The following is a 23,486-nucleotide window of genomic DNA, read 5'->3' as shown; positions in this document are numbered from 1 at the left end:
ATACCACTTTAAAAATACATACAATACACTTAAAAATGCCCATGTTCCAATTTGTACTGATTTTATTCAAGTATAATAAAGAGAAATCAATGTATTCTTTTGTGGTCTAAAGTAAATGAAAATATCCCCACATTAAAAATAATACAAATTTGCCGGGCGGTTGTGGCACACACCTTTAATCCCAGCACTTGGGAGGCAGAGGCAGGTGGATCTCTGTGAGTTAGAGGCCAGCCTGGACTACAGAGCGAGTTCCAGGAAAGGCACAAAGCTACACAGAGAAACCCTGTCTCGAAAAACCAAAAAAATAAAAATAAAAATAATACAAATGTATCAGATCAATCAACAAACTAACTGACATTGTGTGAAAAGGTCTTCATTTGTTATTAAATCGGTTACAATGTTTCCTTTCATGGGCCATTAATTGTGTAATGTACAGTGTATGAGAAACTCTTATATGTGTGCAATTGAGATCTACGAAGGCATATTTAATTAGCAGAAATAAGGAAAATTTGTTGCAAATATAAATCTGGCATATATAAAAAAATTCAGGGACCAAAATTCACTGGTAGCTGGAGAAATTGATTAAACAACAGTCCTAGTCTAGTCTAAGAAAAGTACTATTTGCTGAAGCTCATTAGTTGGTTTAACATACTAATAGAAATTTCTTACCTTTCAAGTCAGGTTTTGTTACTAATGACAAAAAGCTATTTGCTTTCCAGAATATAAAAGTTTTTGTTAAGAAAAAGTTTACTATAGCGTCAATGGCTAAAAATGGTTTGTATTGACTTAAAATAAGTGACCAGAATGGCTACTGAAGAACAGTAGATGAGAATCACATTCCACAATTCCATTAATATATTAACACTGAGAGAGGAAAATGCAACTTGAGAGCAGGCCAGATGGCTAATAATGTAAAGGTACTTGCCCTGCAAGCTTGATGTCTTCAGTTTGACCCCTGGAAGCCATATGAAAGTGGAAAGAGAAAGCCTACTTCACAAAGTTGCCTTCTGAAATCCACATGGGTGCCATGGCATGTGTGTTTGTGTGTGTGTGTCCATGTGTGTGAATGTGTGTGAGTGTGTGTTTCCGTGTCTGTGTCTCTGTGTCTATGTCTGTGTGTCTGTGTGTGTGCATGTGTGTGCACATGTCCGTGCATGCACACACCTGGACACACACAGTAATAGTACATTTTAATTTTTATAAATCAACTTGAAATATTCATGGCTGTTAAACTCAATGTCAGTTTTGTCAAAAGGATTATGAGCTTTCTCCATGACTGTCTAGTTTTCAAGAGTTAGCCAGTGTGGCTATCTAGTGGTGAGCATCTGGAGCTGAGATGAAGGGATGTGATAGTGAGCACTGACGTGCTTACTAACTATTTGTTAGATGTCCACCCTCTGAGTGTTTCTGTAGCCAGTACTCCTGAAGCAGTCACCAAACTAAGTCCCCAGGTCCAGAAAGGCTGGGAAAATGGCACCTGTGACTTAGCCTAAGCACACAGGCATGCTCGGAGGGTAACAGACATATTGAGTTTTTAAGTTATTGTTCGAGCTTGAAAGAAATTCTTACAACACAGGAACTGTCATATTCACATACATCCACAAGTGCTCATTTTGGTTTTTGTATTAAATGAATTTTCTACTCTGCTGCCTCTTTTTAATTGCAGCACAATGAATAATTCTTTTTACTTCATCTAGTTACAAGAAAAAAATCACGGCTGATTAACAACAAAATGGTTTCTTTTCACTCTGACTGTTGATTTATAAATATAGTTACACTTTTTTTAAGTTTAAAAAGTCAATTTTAAAGTACCAGGACTATTATAGAATAAAGTCAACCATAATTGTGCCCATTATTTATTGAAGAAAAATAGCATATTATGAAAAAACAAAAACCAATGGTTTCTTCTATTCTACCCTGTGGTTAATATTGACTATCAACTCAACAGGAACTGGGGTCAGCTAGAACACAAGCCTATGCCCACGTTGAGTCATGTAGAACTGGACAGCTGAGGTGGTAGGACCCGCCTTAATTATGGGTAGCATCATTCCATGGACAGAGACTGACGCAAAAGGAGAAAGCGAGCTCAGCATCAGCATTCACTGCTGCAGCATTCACTGCTGTCTGCATCCTGACCCTGGCGGCCTCGTGACCCACTGCCTCACACCGCCACCATTACTTCCCCACTATGATAGTCTATGCCTTCCAATTAACAACCACAATAAATCCTTTCTCCTTTAAATTGCTTTTATCAGGGTATTTTATCACAAGAATAGGAAAAGAAACTAATATATACACCCTTAGATAATAATTCTGTTTAATATTTCCCTAAATATAAATTAATTTAATTGAAAACTATAATTCAAATTTTCTAATGTAATATTTAGGGGTTTTTTTTTAACAATGTTAGCCAGACAGAAGAAATTAACAGTATACAAAAGGATCCAAATTTTTTCAGACCTCACATAAAAATCAAATGTAAATATTTAGGATAAGAAAATAGCTAGGCGAATTGTTTTTATGTCTTAAGTATCTCTTACACTTGTGTCTTTGATGATCTCTGAAGTTACGTTCAGCATGCCCTGCCAGATCCTGGAAAGGTCTCGAAGGTTAAAGACATAGTGGAACTTTGCAGGGGTAGGGAGCATCTTCACTTTGGTCATCTGCCACAGGCGGCGGGTCAGGGGCACCAACTTCATCACAGCATCCCGCACTTCCTCTGAGAAGCCCCGCTGGGGACAGTAATAGCCTACCCCAATCACACCTGGAAATAGGAGGATCACATTCTGACTAATCACGTGACACAGTCCAATAGCACAATACAGAATTTACACAAATGTACTGGTGTATGTTAACAGGTGGCCAAGCAGTAGAGACAATCACATCAATTAATGATCTATTGATTTTTTTCAAATACTTGAAAACCAGTCATAGGTTTAAGTAAGTCAGCATTCAAAATATTGGAGTGTTAATTTTAAAATACTGCTAAAGGGCTGGAGAAAAACTGCTCAAGGGCAGAGAGAACATTAGCCTAATGTGCTCAAAGCTCTAGATTCTACCTCTAATAGAGTAAAATGAATTATTATTATTATTATTATTATTATTATTATATATTATTATATATTATTATTGAAGAAAACAAATACCACTGAAAACACTAGATACACTAATTTATTATTATTAAATAACAACAATAAGTATATAAATTGACTTATAAAAAGATAAATGGTTTTCCTAAGTCCTCTATGGTCTCCTCCTCTTTTGTCCCATGCATTATAAAATTACTTTCCTTATGCATCACATTTTCCAGGCTCCAAAGAATAATTAAAAGTGATAGTAGTCATTCCTTCTCATCTACTTTACTTTCCCCAAGTTTAGATAATTCAAATGTCATTTGCTCTCCAAACCTTCCCACTGCGCTGTCACACTCTCCTAGCCTGGGGTGATCAGCTGACATTTTATCTTGCCAGAAATTAATTAGGGTAATCTTAATGAGTTTTGTGTCAGTGGCACTTTCAGAAATTGTAAATTAATACTTAACAGAGCGTTGTTCACAACTTCACACTCTTTTTTTCTGCAAAGAGTAAGTCCAGAATAAGTAAAAAATATATATTATTTCATGGTTAAATTGAATATACTTGGCTATATATTGAGTTAGTAGCTCTTCAGTTTAATTACCTCTGAAGTATTACATGTTTAACCCATCAGTAATTGATTGCAATTATGTTGACTACCCTGGTGGCCAGATGCTGTGCACTGTCATTCCTGTGGCAAAACATTCATTATCTGTGTTAGTCAATCAGCCACGTGTTCTTAACAAAAGAATCTACAGGCTGCCCATGTGAAAACCATCTTATGTATATGACATGTTTAACATCCTCTCTTGAAAGGCTAGGAACAGCTAGTTAAATAGTTAATAATAATAATAATAGTAATAATAATAATAATAACAATAATGTTAACAAAGGAGACAACATAAACTGAGGCATCCACCTCCATAAATATCCAGAGTTAATCACTGTAGGAAAGAAACTAAAACAGTGAGAAGGCTGCTTTGGGCTGCCCTACAGAACGTGTCCCTCTTTTCCCTTGCCTTCTAAGAACCATTTTACCAAAGATTTTGTCCATGGAAGCATCTGAAGGCAAGGTACAGTTGAATATGGAGAACTGCCTCTTCAACCGCTGTGGTATGTCATTGCGTCCACCCCCAGGATGGATCATGGCAGCCAAGAACTGGATGTCTACCACACTAGTAAACTCGCCAGGCTTCTCCAGGTTGTAAAATCCATTTTGTTCCATCAGCTGTCGGACGATCTCATTAGTAACCTGAGAAAAATAACTTCTAGAATTAAAATGGCATTCCTTGGACCAAGGGAAGGCTCAGTGGGGAAACTGCTTGATGCTCAAGCATGAAGACCTAAGTCCAGATTCCCCGGCACCCACATAAAAGCCAGGTGTGGTCATGCACACCAGTCACCTCCGAGCTGGGGTTGGGGGTAGAGACAAGCAAACTCCAGGGTCTCAATGGCCAACCAGCAATATGGCAAGGCCCAGGCTCAGAGAGTTATGTCTGGAGAGTGGCCAAGAAAGCCACCTGATGACAACCTCTGGCCTTACAAGTACAGTTACAAGAGAGTGCGTCTACACACACACTACACGTGCAGAGTGAGGAGAGGAAATGCAGACAGATAGACATGCTCCTAGCACGTAATTCCTTAAGTTTTCTATAGAACAGAGTTTATTGAAACTCAGAAGTTGCATGCTGAAGAAATAAGAAAATAAATAAATAAATAAAAATTAGTCATCCAAGAATAACTCAGTCACAAATTAGCAAAATAAAAATATACAGTAGGCTCAATATACCTGATCACCCCATTCATTGACTACTGGCATATTCAAATCATCAATAAAGACAGCCATCTTCTTCCCCGCGGGAGGACCATATGTTGTGCCCATACGTTTATCCACATAGCTCTCTATTGTCCTCTGTTAAACAAGAACACCAAGAGAAACATCTGTCAAGTCTCTCCTAAGACATGATCAACTGCTGCAAACAGCAAACAAAACTCGAAACTTTCAAATGACAGGAGCTCCTTCCTTATAAAAGGTCAAAATGGCCCCCTTAATGTTGGCAAGCTAATTAGTACCTACATTGTTTTGCATAGTATTTACCACCTTTAAAAATCTGGTTTCATTTACCATTTTATGAAGTTCTAATCAACGTGAATAGATGATGTTCTTCCGCCCATTTATGAGAATTTATTTTCATTTCCTTGTGCCTGTATCAATGACTCCTACCCACAGGTCTGTAAAAGTTTTGTCACAATCAGATCTATGGTTAAACTGTGCTATTGTCTAATAGGCTTCTTAAGTCCATAGTCTGAGCTGCACAGCCTACCTTTAACTGCAAGTTGCTACAATGCCTGTTGAGTCGAGGAGCCCTATGTGATCCAGATGCCCTGCTGTGGGGCAGATGCAGCCACATGAGTCTTTCCCAAAACAGCACAGAGAACAAAGCCCACTGTCTCCTTACACTTCTGCACTCCTCAATGATCTAAGAGGAGGCCATACTGTGCTGTACAAAACCAAACCAATATAAAGAACACTGAACCTCTTAAAGGGGACTTTGAAGGTGTGGAGAGAGGGGATGAGAAAGATCTTGAACTCAGTTTTTATTTATTCTTGGAGACTTTTGTACATTATATTTTTGTCATATTCTTTCCTAACCCCAACTCCTTCTAGATCCCACTCCCTATACTCCCAGCTCATGTTCTTTGTCTTAAAAAGGAGCTTAGACTCTGGGCAGTGGTAATGTACTTGTTTCCATGGCTGGTCACAGTGGCTTGGAAATAAACCATCCAAATGTGCTCCTTAGTTGGCACTTAGTGACTGGGTCTTTGTCTTTATCTTAGGATTCTCCAGGAGACAAACTGCAGCAATAATCATTTGTGCTTTTCAGTCGTAGCTTCTTTGTACTGCTGTTAATAAATACCAACTGCACTTAAGTTAAAAGAAATGCATAGACCCTGTAACTGGAATTTAGCATACCAGAACAAACAAGAAATTCAAAGTTTTCCAACTCTATAAACTCAGAGTTCTAGAGTCCTCAAGTTATTGCTACAACTGTAGGGGCTATTTATGACTGATTTTAAATCATGTTAGAAGCTGTGTACATGCAGGGAGAGTGAAAGTGCTCTGAAATAAAAATGAATTCTCCTATCCAAAAATGTATTCTTACATCATATAAAGAGTAAACCAGTTAAAATTATTTTTATAACCAATATATAACTATAAAATGCAATAAAATATAAGGAAACAGCTATATATTTGCCTCCAGAAATCTTCAAAGTAATTGCAAATTGTAAGTTTCCATCATCATTTTAATAAGCAATAGGGAAAGATGTGAAAATGTTTTCATCATTTTCAATAGAAACACATGTAAATATATCACAACTCATTCAATTATAAAACAAATCTCCCATGAAATTATATAATAGAAAAGAGAATTACATCTTCCCCTGACATAAAAGCATACTGTTTAATGTACTAGGTTAAATTTAGCTCTACTTTTCAATGAATTTAAATGCATAAACCAATTAATAACCTTCCAACGACCCCCCATGGCAAACCAGAACCTCCCAGACATCCCATGTCTATTAATGAGAACTCTTGGTCATGTGAAGATTTTATGTCTTATGGGAACTTCCAAGAGCTAAAAATCCATAGGTGGGATAATTAGAATAATACAGAGTAAGACCCACATACGTGCACTTTCTCCCTCATCATCATGACCCTAATTTCTTTTAGATGGCAGGAAATGATGAATTCATTACATATCATAAAAATGGCTATGCTGACAAAGAAATAGAAAGAGGGCAGAAATGGAACAGTTTGTGAATGTGAAGCTGTGTTGTCAAATTTCTAAGAGTTCTCCCCTTGTGTAATTTTCTAGTGAATTTCCAAGTCAGAAAAGCCTGACACTAAACTGGTATGAATAACTAACTGAAGGGCTATGGAGGAAGCCCCAGTGGTAACTGCTAGTCATGTAAGCATGAGGATCTGCATGTGGAGGCACATACTTGTATCAGTGCTGAAGAGGGAAAGACAGGCAGGTGCCTGGAGATTTCTGGATAGTAAGTCTTTCTTCTTTGGTGAGCTATAGACCTGTGAGAACTGCCCCCACCCTAAGAACCTACAACAAAAGTTGACTTCTGACCTCCACACATAGACCACACACATACACATATAACTTCACACATGTGCATCTTCATGCACACACACACAAACACAAGCAAATAAATAACTGCACTTCCCCACTTGGGTGCCCACAGAATTATAAAAATAAACATAGACATCTATGTAAACTCCAAGTAGGTGCATTCTATTACTTAGTTACCATCTGTTCCCCACTCTAGAATGCAATCATACAGGCATCTTATCTATATACTCCTCGTTGTATCATTAGTATCTAGAAAAGTACATGAGACATGTACATTTGATACATTAGTAAGGAAATGCAGGAATCCCAGCATTGATTTGGTATCTCTTTATAGCCTTCAACAATATCCATTTAACTGACCACAAATCTTACCCAACCACAATGTAAATGAGTCCATGTGTTCTATTTCACTCCCTCTTCTGAGTCTTGGTGCTATCCAACCTCTCTATTGAATAGTTACTGCAACCGTCTCTGCTCTACATTCAGAAACATCTTCCTAAAGGGTGGTACAATCCTGCTCACTACTTCAAGCGATTACCATGAGTCACCTACAAGGAGCTCCAAGATGCTGGCTGCTTACTCTAGAAGCTCTTCTTCTGTCTCTGAACCAGTACTTAGAAATGGTGCTCATCCTATAGGCTAGTGTATAGTGCTTATGATGGGAACCTTGCGCACATACTCCTAGAGATATGACCCAAAACATCTCTCAGGATGGGTACTAGCCAACATGCCCAATAACAAAAAAAATATATTAGGTTAATGATCTTCCATAAATGTTACTGTCTTGGACTCAGATATTGATTGTTAAAGAGCTTAAAACTCTGACAGAAGACTGGATGCTTCTTTGAAAATAAATGCAACAACTTTACTCTGAAATTGGAGGTTATAATTACCATGGTTTCACCTTTTAATCAATAGACCCTAAACAAAATTCTGATTCCACTGTATTTATACTTCACAGACTTAGGAAACCAATATTACTGCCAGGCACAGAAGTGAGGATTGCTTTTTAATTTTATTTTGTATTTAAGATATTTTTATTCATTTTGCATACCAACCACAGATCCCCTTCTCATCCCTTCTCCCGCTCCTCCCCAGCCTTCCTCCCCCCCCCCACCTACCCTCTATTCCCTCCTCTGAAAGGGTACGGTCTCAAGTGAGTTTTAAACAGTTAAAAACTAGGTGGTTTGGAAACTAACTAGGCTTAGGAATGGAGTGAGAACATTTCTCATCCTCCATCTATGATAAGAGACCTAAAGCTCAGTGCAGTTCCGTTTTCTGAAAGAACTTCTCAGTAGACAATTCAGTCTTCATAGTTCCAAATATCGTTAAAACAGATGCGAACACCTCTCATACAGAAACGCAAAGTGGTCAGTTCTTCCATTACATTCATTTGTATAAGTTTTCCTAAAGTACTCACGCCTTTATCCTCTGTGATTCACAGTCCTTTCATTACATTGTAAGCAGTATTTATCACACCAGCCATACTTGGCATTATCGATGTGTCTGTTTCTCTAGCCAGAAAAGGGGAAGAATCTGCAGGGGCTTTGTTAGATCAAAACATTGTTCACTGATAGTTCTGGGAATTGCCGTTCATTCACACAGCTGTCCCCGTGAATGGAACATGACGTAAATCTGCATAATTTGCACGGCTTTATGTAACAGCTCTCACCGGGTCTAGAGTCATAAAAAAGAAGGTGAAACAACCCCTTCTGTCACTTATTAGCTTTGTGGCTTCATCTATCTCTTAAGGTTTCTGAGCCACAGGCCAGAATCAGTATAAACACACACTACAGAGAATGAAACATAAATGATACAGGAAAAGGAGTTAGAAGTTTAAAGCCATTGTAAAAATATTTTATTATTTCAATGTGAATGGCATTCAAGCAGTTAAGTCATTTCTCATAAGTAACACATACAATTAAACTAAAATATAAACCTGCTTACACTATGTTTCCATCTGTGTGTGATATGTATCTAAAAAGTAAAAGAATTGAGAGGTTTTGCTCTTTATTTAAAGATCTACAGCCTAAATAATAGAATCTTCCCACTCCATTGAAAACAGTCTTACATTGGCAACGTTTAAAAGGCCAGCTAGGATTACACAGTGAGACTTGTCTTGCAAAAAAAAAAAAAAGGAAGGAAAGGAAGGAAGGAAGGAAGGAAGGAAGGAAGGAAGGAAGGAAGGAAAGAAGGAAGGAAGGAAGGAAGGAAGGAAGGAAGGAAGGGAGATAGATGATAGACAGATAGATATTCATACAATGTTCCATGGGATATTTAAAACATAAAATCTGATACTAGAACTGGCATGGGAATATAGAAATTCATAACTAAAAGCTAGAAATAAAATCAGCACACTATTGATAACTCAGTTGTGAGTGTTAGAGCAGATAAAGAAAGTCCATGGAAAGTAGGCAGGAGAGCACTGTGAAAGGCACAGCGGAGTAATGGGATCTGGCTTCTAGCTTATGTGTCACCACCGACCAATGAACAGTTAGCAGAAACAGTGAAACCAGACATATTAATGATGTTTAAGCATTTGTAGGGAGTCTCCTCTGGAAACTACTGCCATGTTGTTCTGAGAAGCCAAAAGAATTCTCTATCACACAAAAGAGAGGACTGCAAGAAGCAAAGATCAGTGTGAAGGGGCTTGAAGGACCCGGCTCCATGCTCACCAAAAGAGCCCATGCTTTCCTGTTTTATAAATCAAGATTTTTCTTAACATGGCCTATACAGTTTGTTCTGATGTGAAAAGATGTGAAATGTGGTGCCAGACTTTATGAATCTCATTTTTTAAAGTTAATATTATGGATATAAGATAGTAGCTATATTCAAAAGATATTAAGACAATTTTGAAAGAGATCAAACATTTTAGAATTTATCTTCATTTTCTTTTCATATTTTTGGATTATTTAAATCTCAAAGATATAATTGATAATTTTTAAAATAGAAAAAATAAAACACTAAGCTTGGAGAAAAATGGGTTATTTGTCTTCTAAAAAAATAATAAATTCTCTTGGTCAAAATGTAATTTGGGCTGAGTATAAATATTTTATCCAAACTAGACACTTCAGATAGCCTTAGGAGACACGATTAATTATTAATAAGAGACATCGTATATAAACCTGAGTGTCCCAAGCAAAGAGGAACACATACACCTCCCACTGATACAAGATGCTGAAACAGCGGGAACCATGGTGAAGCAGCCAGGCAGGAGCAGTGTTCTTAGTGTGACTGCACAGCATCATGGTAGCACACAGGAGGTGGGCAGGAGCGCTTTCTCATCTACAATTTCAATTTGCTTGAGATCCATCGAAGTGGAAGACTAAGAGACAAATGCCCTCTGATCTATTGGCTCTGTTTAGTGACACTGACTGGAAATTATAGGGAGAAAGTTAATTACAGGAGTTTGGCTAATTGAACGCTTTCTTAAACTAATGAGTCTAGCTTGATAGACAGTGTTGATGGTAAGCAGTCAAGCAGGCCTGGTCAGGAAGCAGAGCAAGCAATGCTGTGGTGTTTCTGGGCAGGAAAAGGAACAGTGATCTAATGAAGCAGCAAAAGACAGGACGTTTCCTGTCCTTGAACATTGAGAACATACACATCCCAGCAGATGCCTGCCAGGCCCCTATATCCATCTCTAACAGTGATTTCCAGTCATTCTAAAAGCCAAAGACATACAGTGTTCTCAAGAACAGTGACTAGGTAGATAATTACTCTATGTAATAAAAAGAAAATCACATTTAGATTTTTTAAATGTTCGTTCTCAAATAAGGCTATAATTATAACCTTTAAAGGAAATTGTCCTTCTAAAGTAAAACTAATAAAAATTATTTAAATATGATGCAGTATCATAACATATGTGTATGGTAGTAGTATATGTGTGGGTATCTGTGTGTGTGTGTGTGTGTGTAGATACAAATGTACATCTATATGTCAATTACTAGTCTAGTATAATTTAATGTTCCATTCCACACCTGTATAATAATAATAATACAAAACACCACTACTGAATATCTACAATTTGGAGGTGGCATTTTATCTAGACTTCCATGCAAAGACACTGTATAGATGTTATTTATTTGCAGAGGGCTAGCCAGTATTGGAAATTTCATCTCCAGCAGAGGAGTATAATGAAGTTGACAGTCTTATTCAGAAATTCAATCAATAGTCTTAGTGTATTGGTGCTCTGATGTCATTGATTAAATTAAGCAATAAGAAGTCATGAATTATCCATGCCCTCAACAATTTTCATTGAGCTGATATTTTGATTTCAATAAGCAAAGAACAGCAAAGTTCATCAGAAGCAAAGCTTTATGAGCTTGCTTTTCCATAAATACTTGCCTTCCAATTACAACTTTTGATGAGTATCTTTTTCAAATTTTATTAATGTTCTAATAAAAACATTCAAATTTTCAGATAATTGTGGTATAGACTGACATTAAGAATTTCTTCCCCAAAATTCCCTTCCTAGACACCATAGGCTATCAAACAAAAAGCCAAGTGACAGATGCAAGTTACCACTTTCAAGTTATTGGTCAGTGGGGTCTCATAAACCACCAAATACTACAGGCTAATGACATTGATATGGATTACCCTCCAGACCATGATAGAATATCTGATTGCTGGAGACACAACATATTTGAGTTACATAACATGAAGAAATCAAGCTAGTACCAACCTGGCAGCTTCATCCTTACTGATTAGCTTTTATAGCGCTGGAAGGTGCTGTGCTTGCTACTATAAGAAAAGGTGATCGATGGTCTTACCCAGGGGTGAATCTTGTAAGCTACAATAATGACTGGCTTGGCAATACATACACTAGTGGCATAAATATTATGGAAATAACCAAACAGTTTCTGATTGAATTTAAGCCCTGCTTCACAAGATATAACTCATTCCTGGTACTATTAACTTACCCAGGAATCTATGGTGGATAAAGTCATAGGTCCTAGGGGAGAACCTCATACTAATATTCTGCTAAATGGACATAGAATTAAACTGACTCCTAAATACTTATCTCTAAACCTGTAGATAAGTGCAGTTCTCAGTGCTTATTAAAGAAGCTTCTCTTGCAGTACATAGTAATTAACATAAGATATTTATAATTAATTGCATATAATTAATACTGCAACTCATCAGTGTGCAAAAAAGAAACTAAATGGGATCTCTCTTTCTCTCTCTCTCTCTCTCTCTCTCTCTCTCTCTCTCTCTCTCTCTCTAACACACACAGAGAGGGGGGAGATGAACAAGCAGAAATCATATTGGAAGAAGGGGGAGAGGTAGCAGAAGACTACTGCAAAACAGTTTACTTCCCGACACTGCAGGGCCATTACACACATGACCTCCAAGTCCAGTAACTGTATGCACAAGGCCTGAATTTTCCAGCCAAAAAATCCCAGCATGGATGAGAGGGGAACTCACAAACTACTACCTCTAACAGAAAAGCTATTAGCAACTGATTGCTACTGAGAGAATGTATGTGTTAGTTTGCTTCAGGCATGTGACCCCCTGGTCATGGATGTGGCCTCCTGATAGGATGCCCATGCACATGGCCCTGTGCACATGCTGGCAGCACTAATTGAGTCAGTTAGCTTAAAACAAGCATCTGGGGGTTAGGAGGAAACCTTGTAGAGGGAAGACTTGCAGGGAAGGAGTAAGGTTAAATTTGATCTAGGCACAATATATACACACATGACATTCTCAAACCATTTTTTAAACCTATATTTATTTTTATTTTATGTGTGTTTGCCTGCATGCATGCATATCACCTTATGCATTCATGGTGCCCATGAAAGCCAAATAGTGTCAGATCCTCTGGAACTGGAGCCACAGTCTGTTCTTAGCTGCCATGTGGTTGCTGGAAACCAAACTCTGGTTATCTGCAAGACCAGAGAATGTCTTAACCATCTCCCCAGTCCCTCACACAATTGATTAAGTGTGGTGGGGGATTAAAAAAAGAATTTCTTTCTTGGTTTCCCAAAATGGTGATATATACCTTTAATACTTGCACTTGGGAGTTAGAGGCAAGAGGATCTGAGTTCAAGACTCACCCAGTATACTTATTAAGTTCTACGGCATATATCTGTAATATATAAAACCTGTCCACGTATCTATATTTTTTCTAACAAATGAAAATGTGGGTGAAAAAGAAGAGTAGAGAGAATATGCTCAGTGTGCAATATGTACACATATGAAAATATTCTTATGTAACATAATACAATATACAATGAACATATTCAACGATCTTGGTGATAATTAACAGCTATCTAAATGAATGTAAGCCCTTTTTTAACAAGAGAGAAGCTATGCCTGGTCCTGAAAACCTAGCCATGGATCTTAGAGAATAACCTGATACTGCCATGTTTTTAGACAGGCATAATTCCTAACTGCATTCTAAACTTTTCCTTATATCCACAGATAAATCTCATCCATCACCAAAGAAGCTTTTCTTTGCAATATAAAGAAAATTTATCAACATGCAGAAAATAACCGATCATTTAAAAACAATAAGGGGGCTGGAGAGAGATGGCTCAAGGGTTAAGGATACATACTGCCTTTGCCAAGGACCTGAGTTTGATTACCAGCACCCATGTCAAGTGTTTCACATCAGCTCATGACTCCAACTCAGTGGTAGCTGATGCTTGACCTCCACAGTCATTGCATTTATGTGTACATGCACACACACACACACACACACACACACACACACACACACACCATATGAGTGTACAGATATGCGTGCATAATTTAAATAACAATAATAATAATTGACTGTTGCTGTGCATAAAAGACACTGAGAAAATTTTTCCTCTCTAGTTGCAATAGTTTTATGGAGTTTTGTACCAGCATAAGAGGAACAGTCAGCCATTGCTAACTCAGGTCAGTCTTGGAAGCTTCACTGACTAAAGCAGTACAAATCTAAGTGTTTTGTCCTGTCATCATATGATGCAAGGATATATGACATGGCAAGTTTCATCTGCTAAGATTCTGGGATTTTATACACTGCTATAGTTTATCATGGGAGTTGTGTCAGAAAGTTACACCAGTGAAGGACAAGACAAACTGGCAATTTAGGAAATAGTTTGGTAAAAAGCATAAAATCTAGTGGCAACATACACTGGTGCAGCCCCTATGGAAATCAGCATGGAGGCTCCTTGAAATAGTTAAGGTAGAACTTTCATGTGGTTCAGATATAACCAGCTCTAAGTATCTACCCAAAAGAATCAAAGCCATTTCTTACTGTGTCCTTCCAAGTCTGGCTTATCTCGCTTAATGTAATGCGCTCCAGTCTGTCCTTTTCCCTTCTTCTATAGGGTGGAATAAAACTCCACTGCACACATATGCCACACTCTATCCATTCGTCTGCTAACAGCTACCTCAGCTGATTCTGTAACTTGGTTTATAGAAATTGTGTATTGATGAATATAACAAGTGAGCATAAAATCCACTCTTTTCAATTCTCTACAGTGTGTACCCAGAACCAGCAGCTGGATCATATGGGAATTCTACTTTTAATGTTTGAGACACCTCCATGCTGATTTGCATAGCAGCAGCCCTCATTTATATTCCCATGAACAGAATACAAAGGTTCCTCCACTGGCCCTGAATCCTCACAAATATTTGTTTTCATTTGTTTTCTCAGTAATAGCCATTCAGTGTGGTTTTATTTGCATTTTGCTATTCATAAAATATTTTGAACATTTTCTTCATGTTTGTACAGGTCATTCACATTTCTTTATTTGAGAAGCATCTGTTCATGTCATTTTCCCATTTTGTGATTGGATTATTTGGGGGTTTTGTTGTTTAGTGTGGGTTTTTTGCATTTTTAAATATTTCCCCATCTGATGAATAAGTGGCAGAGATTTTCTTGCATAGATTTTTATATGCCTTTCCACTTTATAATTTCCTGCACAGATATTTAATTTCATGAAATCCTACTAGTAATTCTTATTAGTGAGCTATTAGTGTCCTACTCAGAAAGTGATTGTCTCTATCTCAGGTTTAAAATGTTTTTCCTTCATTTTCCTACATTTCTGCACAAATATTTTAAACACCACTGAAGCCTGTAGCACCTTATTTACTTATTTTTTTATTTAAGAGTTTCTTATTTCTCCATAATTTAAGATTATATAATAGGACCTAACCAAAAAGAGAATTTACTACATTTGAATGATAGAAGACATTATTAGTATGATGTCATGGCTACAGAAGGTCTGACAAGATTCCACAGACACTGGAAACACCTGGAGCCTCCAAAACTGGCACAAACCTACACTTGTGGGAAACTTCAAAGGCAGTACCTGGAACATCAGGGGGGTGGTTGCCGAAGAAAAGTTCAGATTCTTGACCATGTGACTTTCAGGGTCATATTTTGACACAAATCCTTTGATTATGACTGTTTTGGCTGTTCCTTGTTCACCAATTAACAGCACGGCCTAAAATAAAGGAGTTCACAGGGAAAGAAATAAAGCAAACAGCATGGGTTGAACTGTGCCCTCCTGCCTACCAATTTCTAAAGTGAAGCAGGGATGGGCAGTACCGCCCAATGTGACTAGAGAAAGGGATTCCACAGAGGTGGCCGTCCAAATGAGGCTGTTAGGGTCCCTGGTACTGCCTACTGCTGGCCTTATAGAAGCAAAGGATCTAGATACACAAAGAAAACACCAGAGAAACATGCTCACAGAAAAGGGCCATGGGAACACACAGGGAGGAGGACCTGTCCATCGGTCAAGGTGAAAGGCCTGTGGAAAAACCAACTTCACAGCACCTTCATCTGGGGCTTTCAGCCTCCAGCACTGAGGAAAGAAACTGACATGGTTTAACCGCCCAAGCTTTGGTATTTTGTTATGACAGCCATAGCAAACTAAGTCAGTAACCAAGAGGGAAGGAGCTGTCTTAGCAAAAACAAGTCAAAATTCACTTTCTTCAGCTAATATATGAGGAATGGTAAATTAGGAATTGGACTCATACAACACAAGAGTGTGTCATTGTGAACTAACAAAAGGAGTTCACTCATTTGGGTATTGTTCTCACTTATTCTAAACAGAAAGTAGTATAAAACAAATGCAAGGTACTTTATGTTTTCATATTTTTATATGACCTTTTAAATTGCACTATTTAGAATAGTAGTTAAAAAGTCATACCTTGCCTTGTTTGGCAATGGTTTTAATTAGGAAGTCAGTCCTCACATTGTCTACATTTGGCACCAAAATAGAGCCGTATTCTGGGGTGGTATCAGGTGGATACATATATTCCGGGGTGCACGTGCTCCAATGCCTCCAGGAACCTGAGAAGAACAGGAAGTATTCACACCTTCCAGGAAATAGTGTATGTCCCTGTAATGATCAGGCACCTTCACAGTGTCACAAAGGTATCTTCAAATACTCGCCATAAAACAAAGGCCATTAAGGGAATGCAGATATAGCCCATCTTGTAGAGTGACTGTTGAGCATGCACAATATCCTGGCTAAACCCCTAGCACTGGTTAAAACAGGGTCTTCTACTTCTCTTTCTTTTCTATGATAAAATTCTGACCAAAAGCAACTTAGAGAGAATGTATTTCATTTTATACTTTTAGGTCACAGTTCACCGCTGAGGGAAGTCAAGACAGGAACTCAATGTAGGAGCGTGAAGTAGATACCATGTAGGAATACTGCTTCCTGGCTTTCTCGATGTCTTGATTTCTGGGCTAATGTTGAGCCAACTTTGTTAGACAGCTCAGAATCACCTATCTAGAGATGGTGTCTCCCACAGTGGGCTGGGCCCTTCTGCATCATTTATTAATCAAGACAATGCCCCATAGACATGTACACAGAGGAATATGATCTGGAGAATTCTTAAGGTGCTTCTTTCCTCTCAGATGATTCTGGGCTGTATCAAGTTGTAAACTAGAGCTAACTGAGACACCAGGTACAGTGGCATGCATTTGCAATATCAGTACTTGGGACATGGAAGCAGAAAAATCAGAAGCTTATGGCCATCTGCAAGAACATAGCAAGTTGGAGGCCTGTCTGTCTGAGCTATGTAAGACCATGTTCCCAAGAAATAGTCAGTAAAGTTAGCTCTAATGTTAGTTGGCTTTATCAAAACTTGCCAAGGAACTACTCCAAATAGAGTCCTCTATTTGGGCACACTCAGAAATGTTTTAGAATTGTTTTCTCAGTATGTAGCTTTTCAACTCTATAGCATACAGAAAAATACAGAAGAGAGTGACAGAAGCAATGTTCCTGAAGCCCTTAATCACTTTTGAACATCAAACCTCACAAGCTTTTCTCTTGGGGAAAGATACTAGATGGCATGTGTATGAATACACATAAAAATACCAAGTTGCTTCTGTGTATTATTGCATATATATGTGTGTATGCATTATGTATGTTTATGCACATATAAGTTATTTAAAGTATATTTTGATGCATATGAAGATGTATAGATAAGTAAATAGACATCTGTAGATATAGACACCTATATTTAAATATAATTTTTCTACACCAATTGTTGGTTCCATTGAAGGGCTGTTATGTATCTGAATAGGAAACTGATTCAATTCGCCTAAGTTACTAAAAGTCCCACCTGCCACACAAATGGAACTTGTATCTGGAACAGAAAGTAAAGTTTGGGTAAATAAACAATTACTATCTTTCTCTGTACATTAAAATTCCCATTTCAGTTTTATCATCAAGAGTTTCAGTTCTTACTTTAATAACACAAAAGTATGCTGGATTGAACAATCTTTGCTTGCATCCTGAATGCAGGGCATGCTCACCATCAGGTGCAACATAGTAGTCGAACATGGTGTCCTCGGGGTCTGTTGGCTGCGGCAGGGGCAGCGTGGGCACCTCTCGAGAACGTAGCCAGAGTTCCAGCCTCCTGCGACCTTCCAACTCCAGGACAGCACCCACACTCCACATCATGGCAAAGACAAACAGCCTCCCCAGGTGCTCTGAGCCCACCTCCCCAGCCTGCTCCTGAGGATGTACAAAGCATTCTCTTTTAATTGTTCACTTCTCAGTCTCCATCTAAATATTTGCTCAATGAAAACAATAAGCCTAGGAAAGAGACATCAGCTACACCCAGGAGAACAAAAACATTGATACAATTGGGGAGCAAATGAGAAACCGAGTTCCACGGATACTAACTGGTTTATAAAATAAATGAAAGCAAGCAAGATGGCACCATGAATAAAGGCACGTGACACCAGTCCTGACAGCCTGAATTTGATTCCCCAGACCCATATGGTAGAGTGAGACAACCAACAACCCACAACTTACCCTCTAATGTACACAAAATAAATAAATGCAAATACAGGAGAAATGTTTTTAAATGAAAAGAATGACATTTGTTATCTTGTTATGATAGCCAGCAAATCAACAGTTTGCTTTGTTCAAAGAAAGCTCTGGGGAAAAAAATGGTGTGTCTGAAACCTCTCCCAACCCACACCACACGCTCACCAACCCTAACCAAATCTAGTTTCCATTGCTGTGTTCTCTGCACAGTGCGCTCAGAAGGAAGGTACCTTACCTTTGGAGGGATCAGTCCTTGTAACACGTGGGTACTTTGCATGATCACAAAGGCTTCTAGTACCTCCATCTTGTACTCCAGGTTCTGAATGCTGAAACGATACAGGTCTGGGAAAGTCTCTGCATACAGCTGTCGCAGGATTTCAGCCTCTTGAGGAGATCGTCTCTTGAGAAAACCCTGTGAATTCACACATCTGTGCATTGGTGAAACCAGGAAAATGACCATTGGGGGAATAAACATTTTTACAGCATAATTAAATTAATTAGCATTAATTAACAATTAATAAATTAAGCACAGTTGTTGTGCTTAAGATGCACCAAGCCTATGTATAAATTCTTTCATATAATAATTCATTTAAATATTCCAAACGACTCCCTGAGATAGGAACTATTATTATCCCCCTGACACTTCAAGTGCCAGTAATCCACCCAGCATCCCACAACTAGTATGTAGCAAGGCCAGAATTAACACTCAATGAGTCTGTCGGCAGCATTCACATGAGCAGCTCCAATGCCATGTGTGCAGAAACAGCCCTCAACTAAATGTTAGTTAAAATGTACTTCAAGGAAATGGGGAGGCGTTCAGAGGGAGTTGCTAAGATGACCAACAGCAATGAAAGATGAGCAAAGGAACTCCACACTCAGGCTTTAAAAATCAAGAAACAAAAATGTAATCACAGTTACTTATTTCCATTTATTTCTTCTAACTTAATAAGTAATGTAGAAAATACCAAAGGTATTCAGAACATGGGACAATTTTGTCATTTCAGGTTAAATAAAGAAGTCTGTCATTCAGAGAGAAGTTGTGCTTAAAACTTTTCTCTTCAGGGCTGGGAATGCAACCAGAGCATTCCATTGCTGACCTACAGTTACAGGTTTCCTTCAGGTAAATTCTCACAGGGCCAAGAGATGAATGTACCCTTCATCTCAACATCCCAGGAAATAATTAGGGACTCAAAACAGAAGCACCAAATTGTAACTCTAAATTAGTCATTAATTTGTGAACTTACTGTGATTCCACATTAACAAAAACGTAACACAGAACGTTTTTAAGTTAAGGGGAAAATGACTTGTCTTCCTGGAGTAACGTTCTACCACCACAGTCTTCCACAGGCCCGACTCCTTCTAAGGCCACAGCTCCCTGCTCTAATATTTTCAGTCTGGTTCTTGGTAAATCCTGCTTCTTCCTGATCATGTCCAAGAGAATACTGCAATATTTTTTTAATTATTGCTTTTATTTTTGAGATTATAACACAACTGCCTCATTTCCCTCTTCCCTTTCCTCCCTCCAAACCCTCCCATCTACCCCTCCTTGCTCTTTCAAATTCATGATCTCTTTTTTTCATTAAGTTTTGCTACATGCATGTATGTATATATATACTCCCTAAGTACATAAACACAACCTACTCAGTCTGCATAATGTTACTTGTATGCATGTTTTCAGGGATGACCATTTGGCATTGGACAACCAGTTGGTGTGCTCTTCTACTGGTGGCCATGTCTGAGGAGCTGCAGACAGCGATGGAGCTTATGAGATACAACTCAAGTGATAACAAGCCTACTCTAGGTGCATCCTGGAGAGGCAAATCCCTGGAGGATTGTTTCCAGAATGCCCCTTGCTTCTGCTGTGCTTCCTTGTGTCTTGTCCTGCCATGATCCTGCTGTATCTGGCATAGCGTGATTACTGTTTGAAGGGATCCCACTGTGTCTAGTATGATGTGATTGTTTCTTGGGAATGTCCCCCTCCTCACTGGGCAATTTGCTTGCAGATCATAATGAAGATGAGTTTTATAAGAGCAATGGTGACTTATGATTTAACTGGACTTTCTTTGTTAGCCTAAAAGATACAGGTGGTTAGGACAGTTAGTGAAGATGATTAGGGACAGGGTTTAGGTTATTCTGCCAATTGCTCCAATAAGAGATACAAAAAAGGCAAATACAGGCTAAAAGTTAATTTCCCCTTTGCTAAATGTGAGACTTGCAGAAGATGAAAAATAAAAACAAGGAAGTTTCATGCGTTATAGACCCATGAACTCTGCCTGTAGGAAAAACAGACCAATGATCAAAGAAAGCAATTATGTCCTTACACCCAAGGTTAGCTAGCCCTGAGTTCTTTGGTCATGTAACTTACAGAATTAATCACAGGCCCAGGTATGCACCTTGAAAAAACAAAGTTGTGAAAGGAAATTAAATGACCCTATTGTGCATAAAGAAAAATAGGTGGTGAACTGACCACTCATTTAAAGTTTCTCTAGAGTAGAATTAAGAATAGAAATCGGCTACACTGAAGCCACAAAGAGCTGCCTGCCAGTACAAAGGAACTGGCTGAAATATACTTGGCTTGCTTGGACCTGCCTAGGCTCCGTGTGCCGGGCTCCGCTGACTCCCCATGGGAGATCTTGATTTGGGGCATGTGGGGATGTAGGGTGCCTTGGGAGAGAGGGCTGGGGCTGTCAGGAGATGGGATCTGTGGGTGGTATGTAGAGTGAGTAGATAATTTCTTAATAAAGAAAAATTTTAAAAAAGAAAAGAAAAAATTTTGTTAATCAATAATAAAAGAATCATTGCTTTGGGGTGAAGATGTTGTGGTGGGAAAATTAATACAAAGAAAAATGTTTAACTACTTGTGGGCTTCTAAGAAATACATGTAACTTGTGGTCTTAATGTGATTTCTTCCTGTGAAATGAAGAAATTTGCTCTTGTAAAATATTTTTGGTTATGAGGTAATCTTTCCTTGCATAGAAACCTTTGTCTTATGTAGTATAAAAGGGATGACAGGAAAATGTAAGGTAGTAGAAGAGAAAAAGAACATCCAGCAGAGAGAAAAATGAAATGAAGATTTGAGCTTTGGCCCTCAGAAATAGTCTCCTGTGTGTGTGTTCAGCTCTACCACACCTCCTTTTCAGTTTCTCTGTGCTGCTGAAAGATGGTCTTTACAGCAGCACTCTTCCCTGGGAAAGACTATTGCTCCCACTTTCAGCATCCCTTCATTACCTAGAGTACTGCATGTTGAGACCTAGCAGTTCCCCCGCTTCAGCTTTGAACTATTTATTGTTGTCCTGGTTCAAATAAGTCATTCATATTGGTGAGACTTTATGGCTGTATTTTCACAGCAAGCTCCTGATCTTTTGAGGACACTGCATTATTTAAAAGCATGTGAAGATGTGAGTCTGTGTAGTATTCCTGTAAAAATCCAGGTAAGATACAATAGAAGTATATTTTGTAAGGCACAAGCTAAATTTTTGTTACTTAATAAATTAATGTACTTTTCAAATAATCTTATAAAATTTAAATATTTGGGGGGAATCATGTAATTACAATTCACTTGCATTCCATTGTGTCTGTGATCACCAAGCACAGATATATGAAAAAATATTTACTGTGATACTTTAAGCATAAGGAGCCCTTGGTCCTCTCCCCGGAGATTGTACTTGGTAGGATTCAGATCTGATACAATTGCCTGTACTTTCTAAATTATCACTGATGAGTATGTTTGAACATCTAAGAGCACCTGTATCTCATTTTAATGGGTATAAAAGCTAATTATGCAGTATGAAATCCTTAAAAGTGATTTTTAGAGTAATATTCAAAAATGTCAGTATCATTTTGCTATAAAACATGCTCTTTTCTATTTCTATCTATATGTTATGAAGTCTAAATCCTTTTGTTTATATGCCTATATAGATAGAAGTCAAAAATATAATGAAAATATAGAATAATAGCTACCTAATTTAAATTAGGAAGTTTTAAAATAAAATCATTTTCAAAATATAAAAGCAAATGAAAATTAAAAATCTAGACAACTATGTCATAAAAGTCACATGGGTTCTCCAGTAGCATTTACTTTTATCTTATAATATGGATTTAATAAAATATATAAGTGTGCAAGGTATATAACTATAATCAAATTCTAATTAATATATTTTAGAATATATTGACACTAATAAACTGGTCATAAATTGAAGTGATATCATGTGAAATATTATTTCCAACCACAAAGTTAAAATTAATATTATGACTACTGAATCTCATAAGAAATTTTTATATGCAATTTTAACAAATTATCTTTAAATTAAATTTCTAAGATGGTTGTTCCCAAATTTTATGTGAACAGGTACCTTTCAAATCTGCCATAGGTCCACAAAGTGATGAAATTAAATTTTACTCTTCAGTCCTCAGACACACTTTGGCAGGATTATTGATTCAAGTAGGCCTGACAATTACCTGGAAATCACAGTTCTAAGTGATTAGAAGAGGACTGGAGAAGCCTGTGAGGGCCAATCAGGGTCTGAACACCCCTGTGCATTCAAGGGCCTTTCATAAACAGTACTATAAAAAGGCAATTACACCACCAGCTGCAGAAGAATCAGCATGCTCACAAAGAATGCTGAAGACTCTTTTCCCTTTTTAATTATACAAGAGAAAGAATTCAATCATACCTCAAGAATTGGGCTCCAATCAAGGACAGAGGAACTCATGAAAACCATTCCATTTCTTGAGACGGTGGCAGGAGAAGCATTGTCAATGTTATGAGGTTCAAACACAATCTTGCAGTTTGGAGCCATGGGAATCCGATCGCCATTGGCCAGAGTCAGAGTTTTATTATCATCCAAAACGGAATTCAGATTTTCAATCCAGATGGCATCAACTGGACCATCAAGAACTATCCAGATATGTTCCCCTGGAATGCCACCCAAGAGGAGAGAACGAGATCACACTAGAAGCTTCAGAAAGCACTAGAGCTGTAT

The 23,486-nt window shown here is 38.0% G+C and overlaps 1 protein-coding gene across 1 annotated transcript in view; it reads right to left on the bottom strand.

Annotated features, from left to right (window-relative positions):
• Positions 1-23,486, bottom strand: part of Dnah5 (dynein axonemal heavy chain 5) — a 232,159-nt gene that overhangs the window by 89,195 nt on the left and 119,478 nt on the right. Inside the window, 8 exon segments of the mRNA XM_036206930.1 lie at positions 2,541-2,764; positions 4,113-4,326; positions 4,864-4,986; positions 15,523-15,657; positions 16,366-16,508; positions 17,985-18,186; positions 18,740-18,916; positions 23,178-23,419. Of these exon segments, the coding sequence (XP_036062823.1) occupies positions 2,541-2,764; positions 4,113-4,326; positions 4,864-4,986; positions 15,523-15,657; positions 16,366-16,508; positions 17,985-18,186; positions 18,740-18,916; positions 23,178-23,419 (1,460 nt within the window).

The sequence above is a fragment of the Onychomys torridus genome, chromosome 15, assembly GCF_903995425.1.
Source record: "Onychomys torridus chromosome 15, mOncTor1.1, whole genome shotgun sequence".
In the NCBI taxonomy this organism is placed as follows: Eukaryota; Metazoa; Chordata; class Mammalia; order Rodentia; family Cricetidae; genus Onychomys; species Onychomys torridus.
The sequence above is the reverse complement of the archived record's forward strand: the minus strand, read 5'-3'. Positions and strand labels throughout refer to the sequence as shown.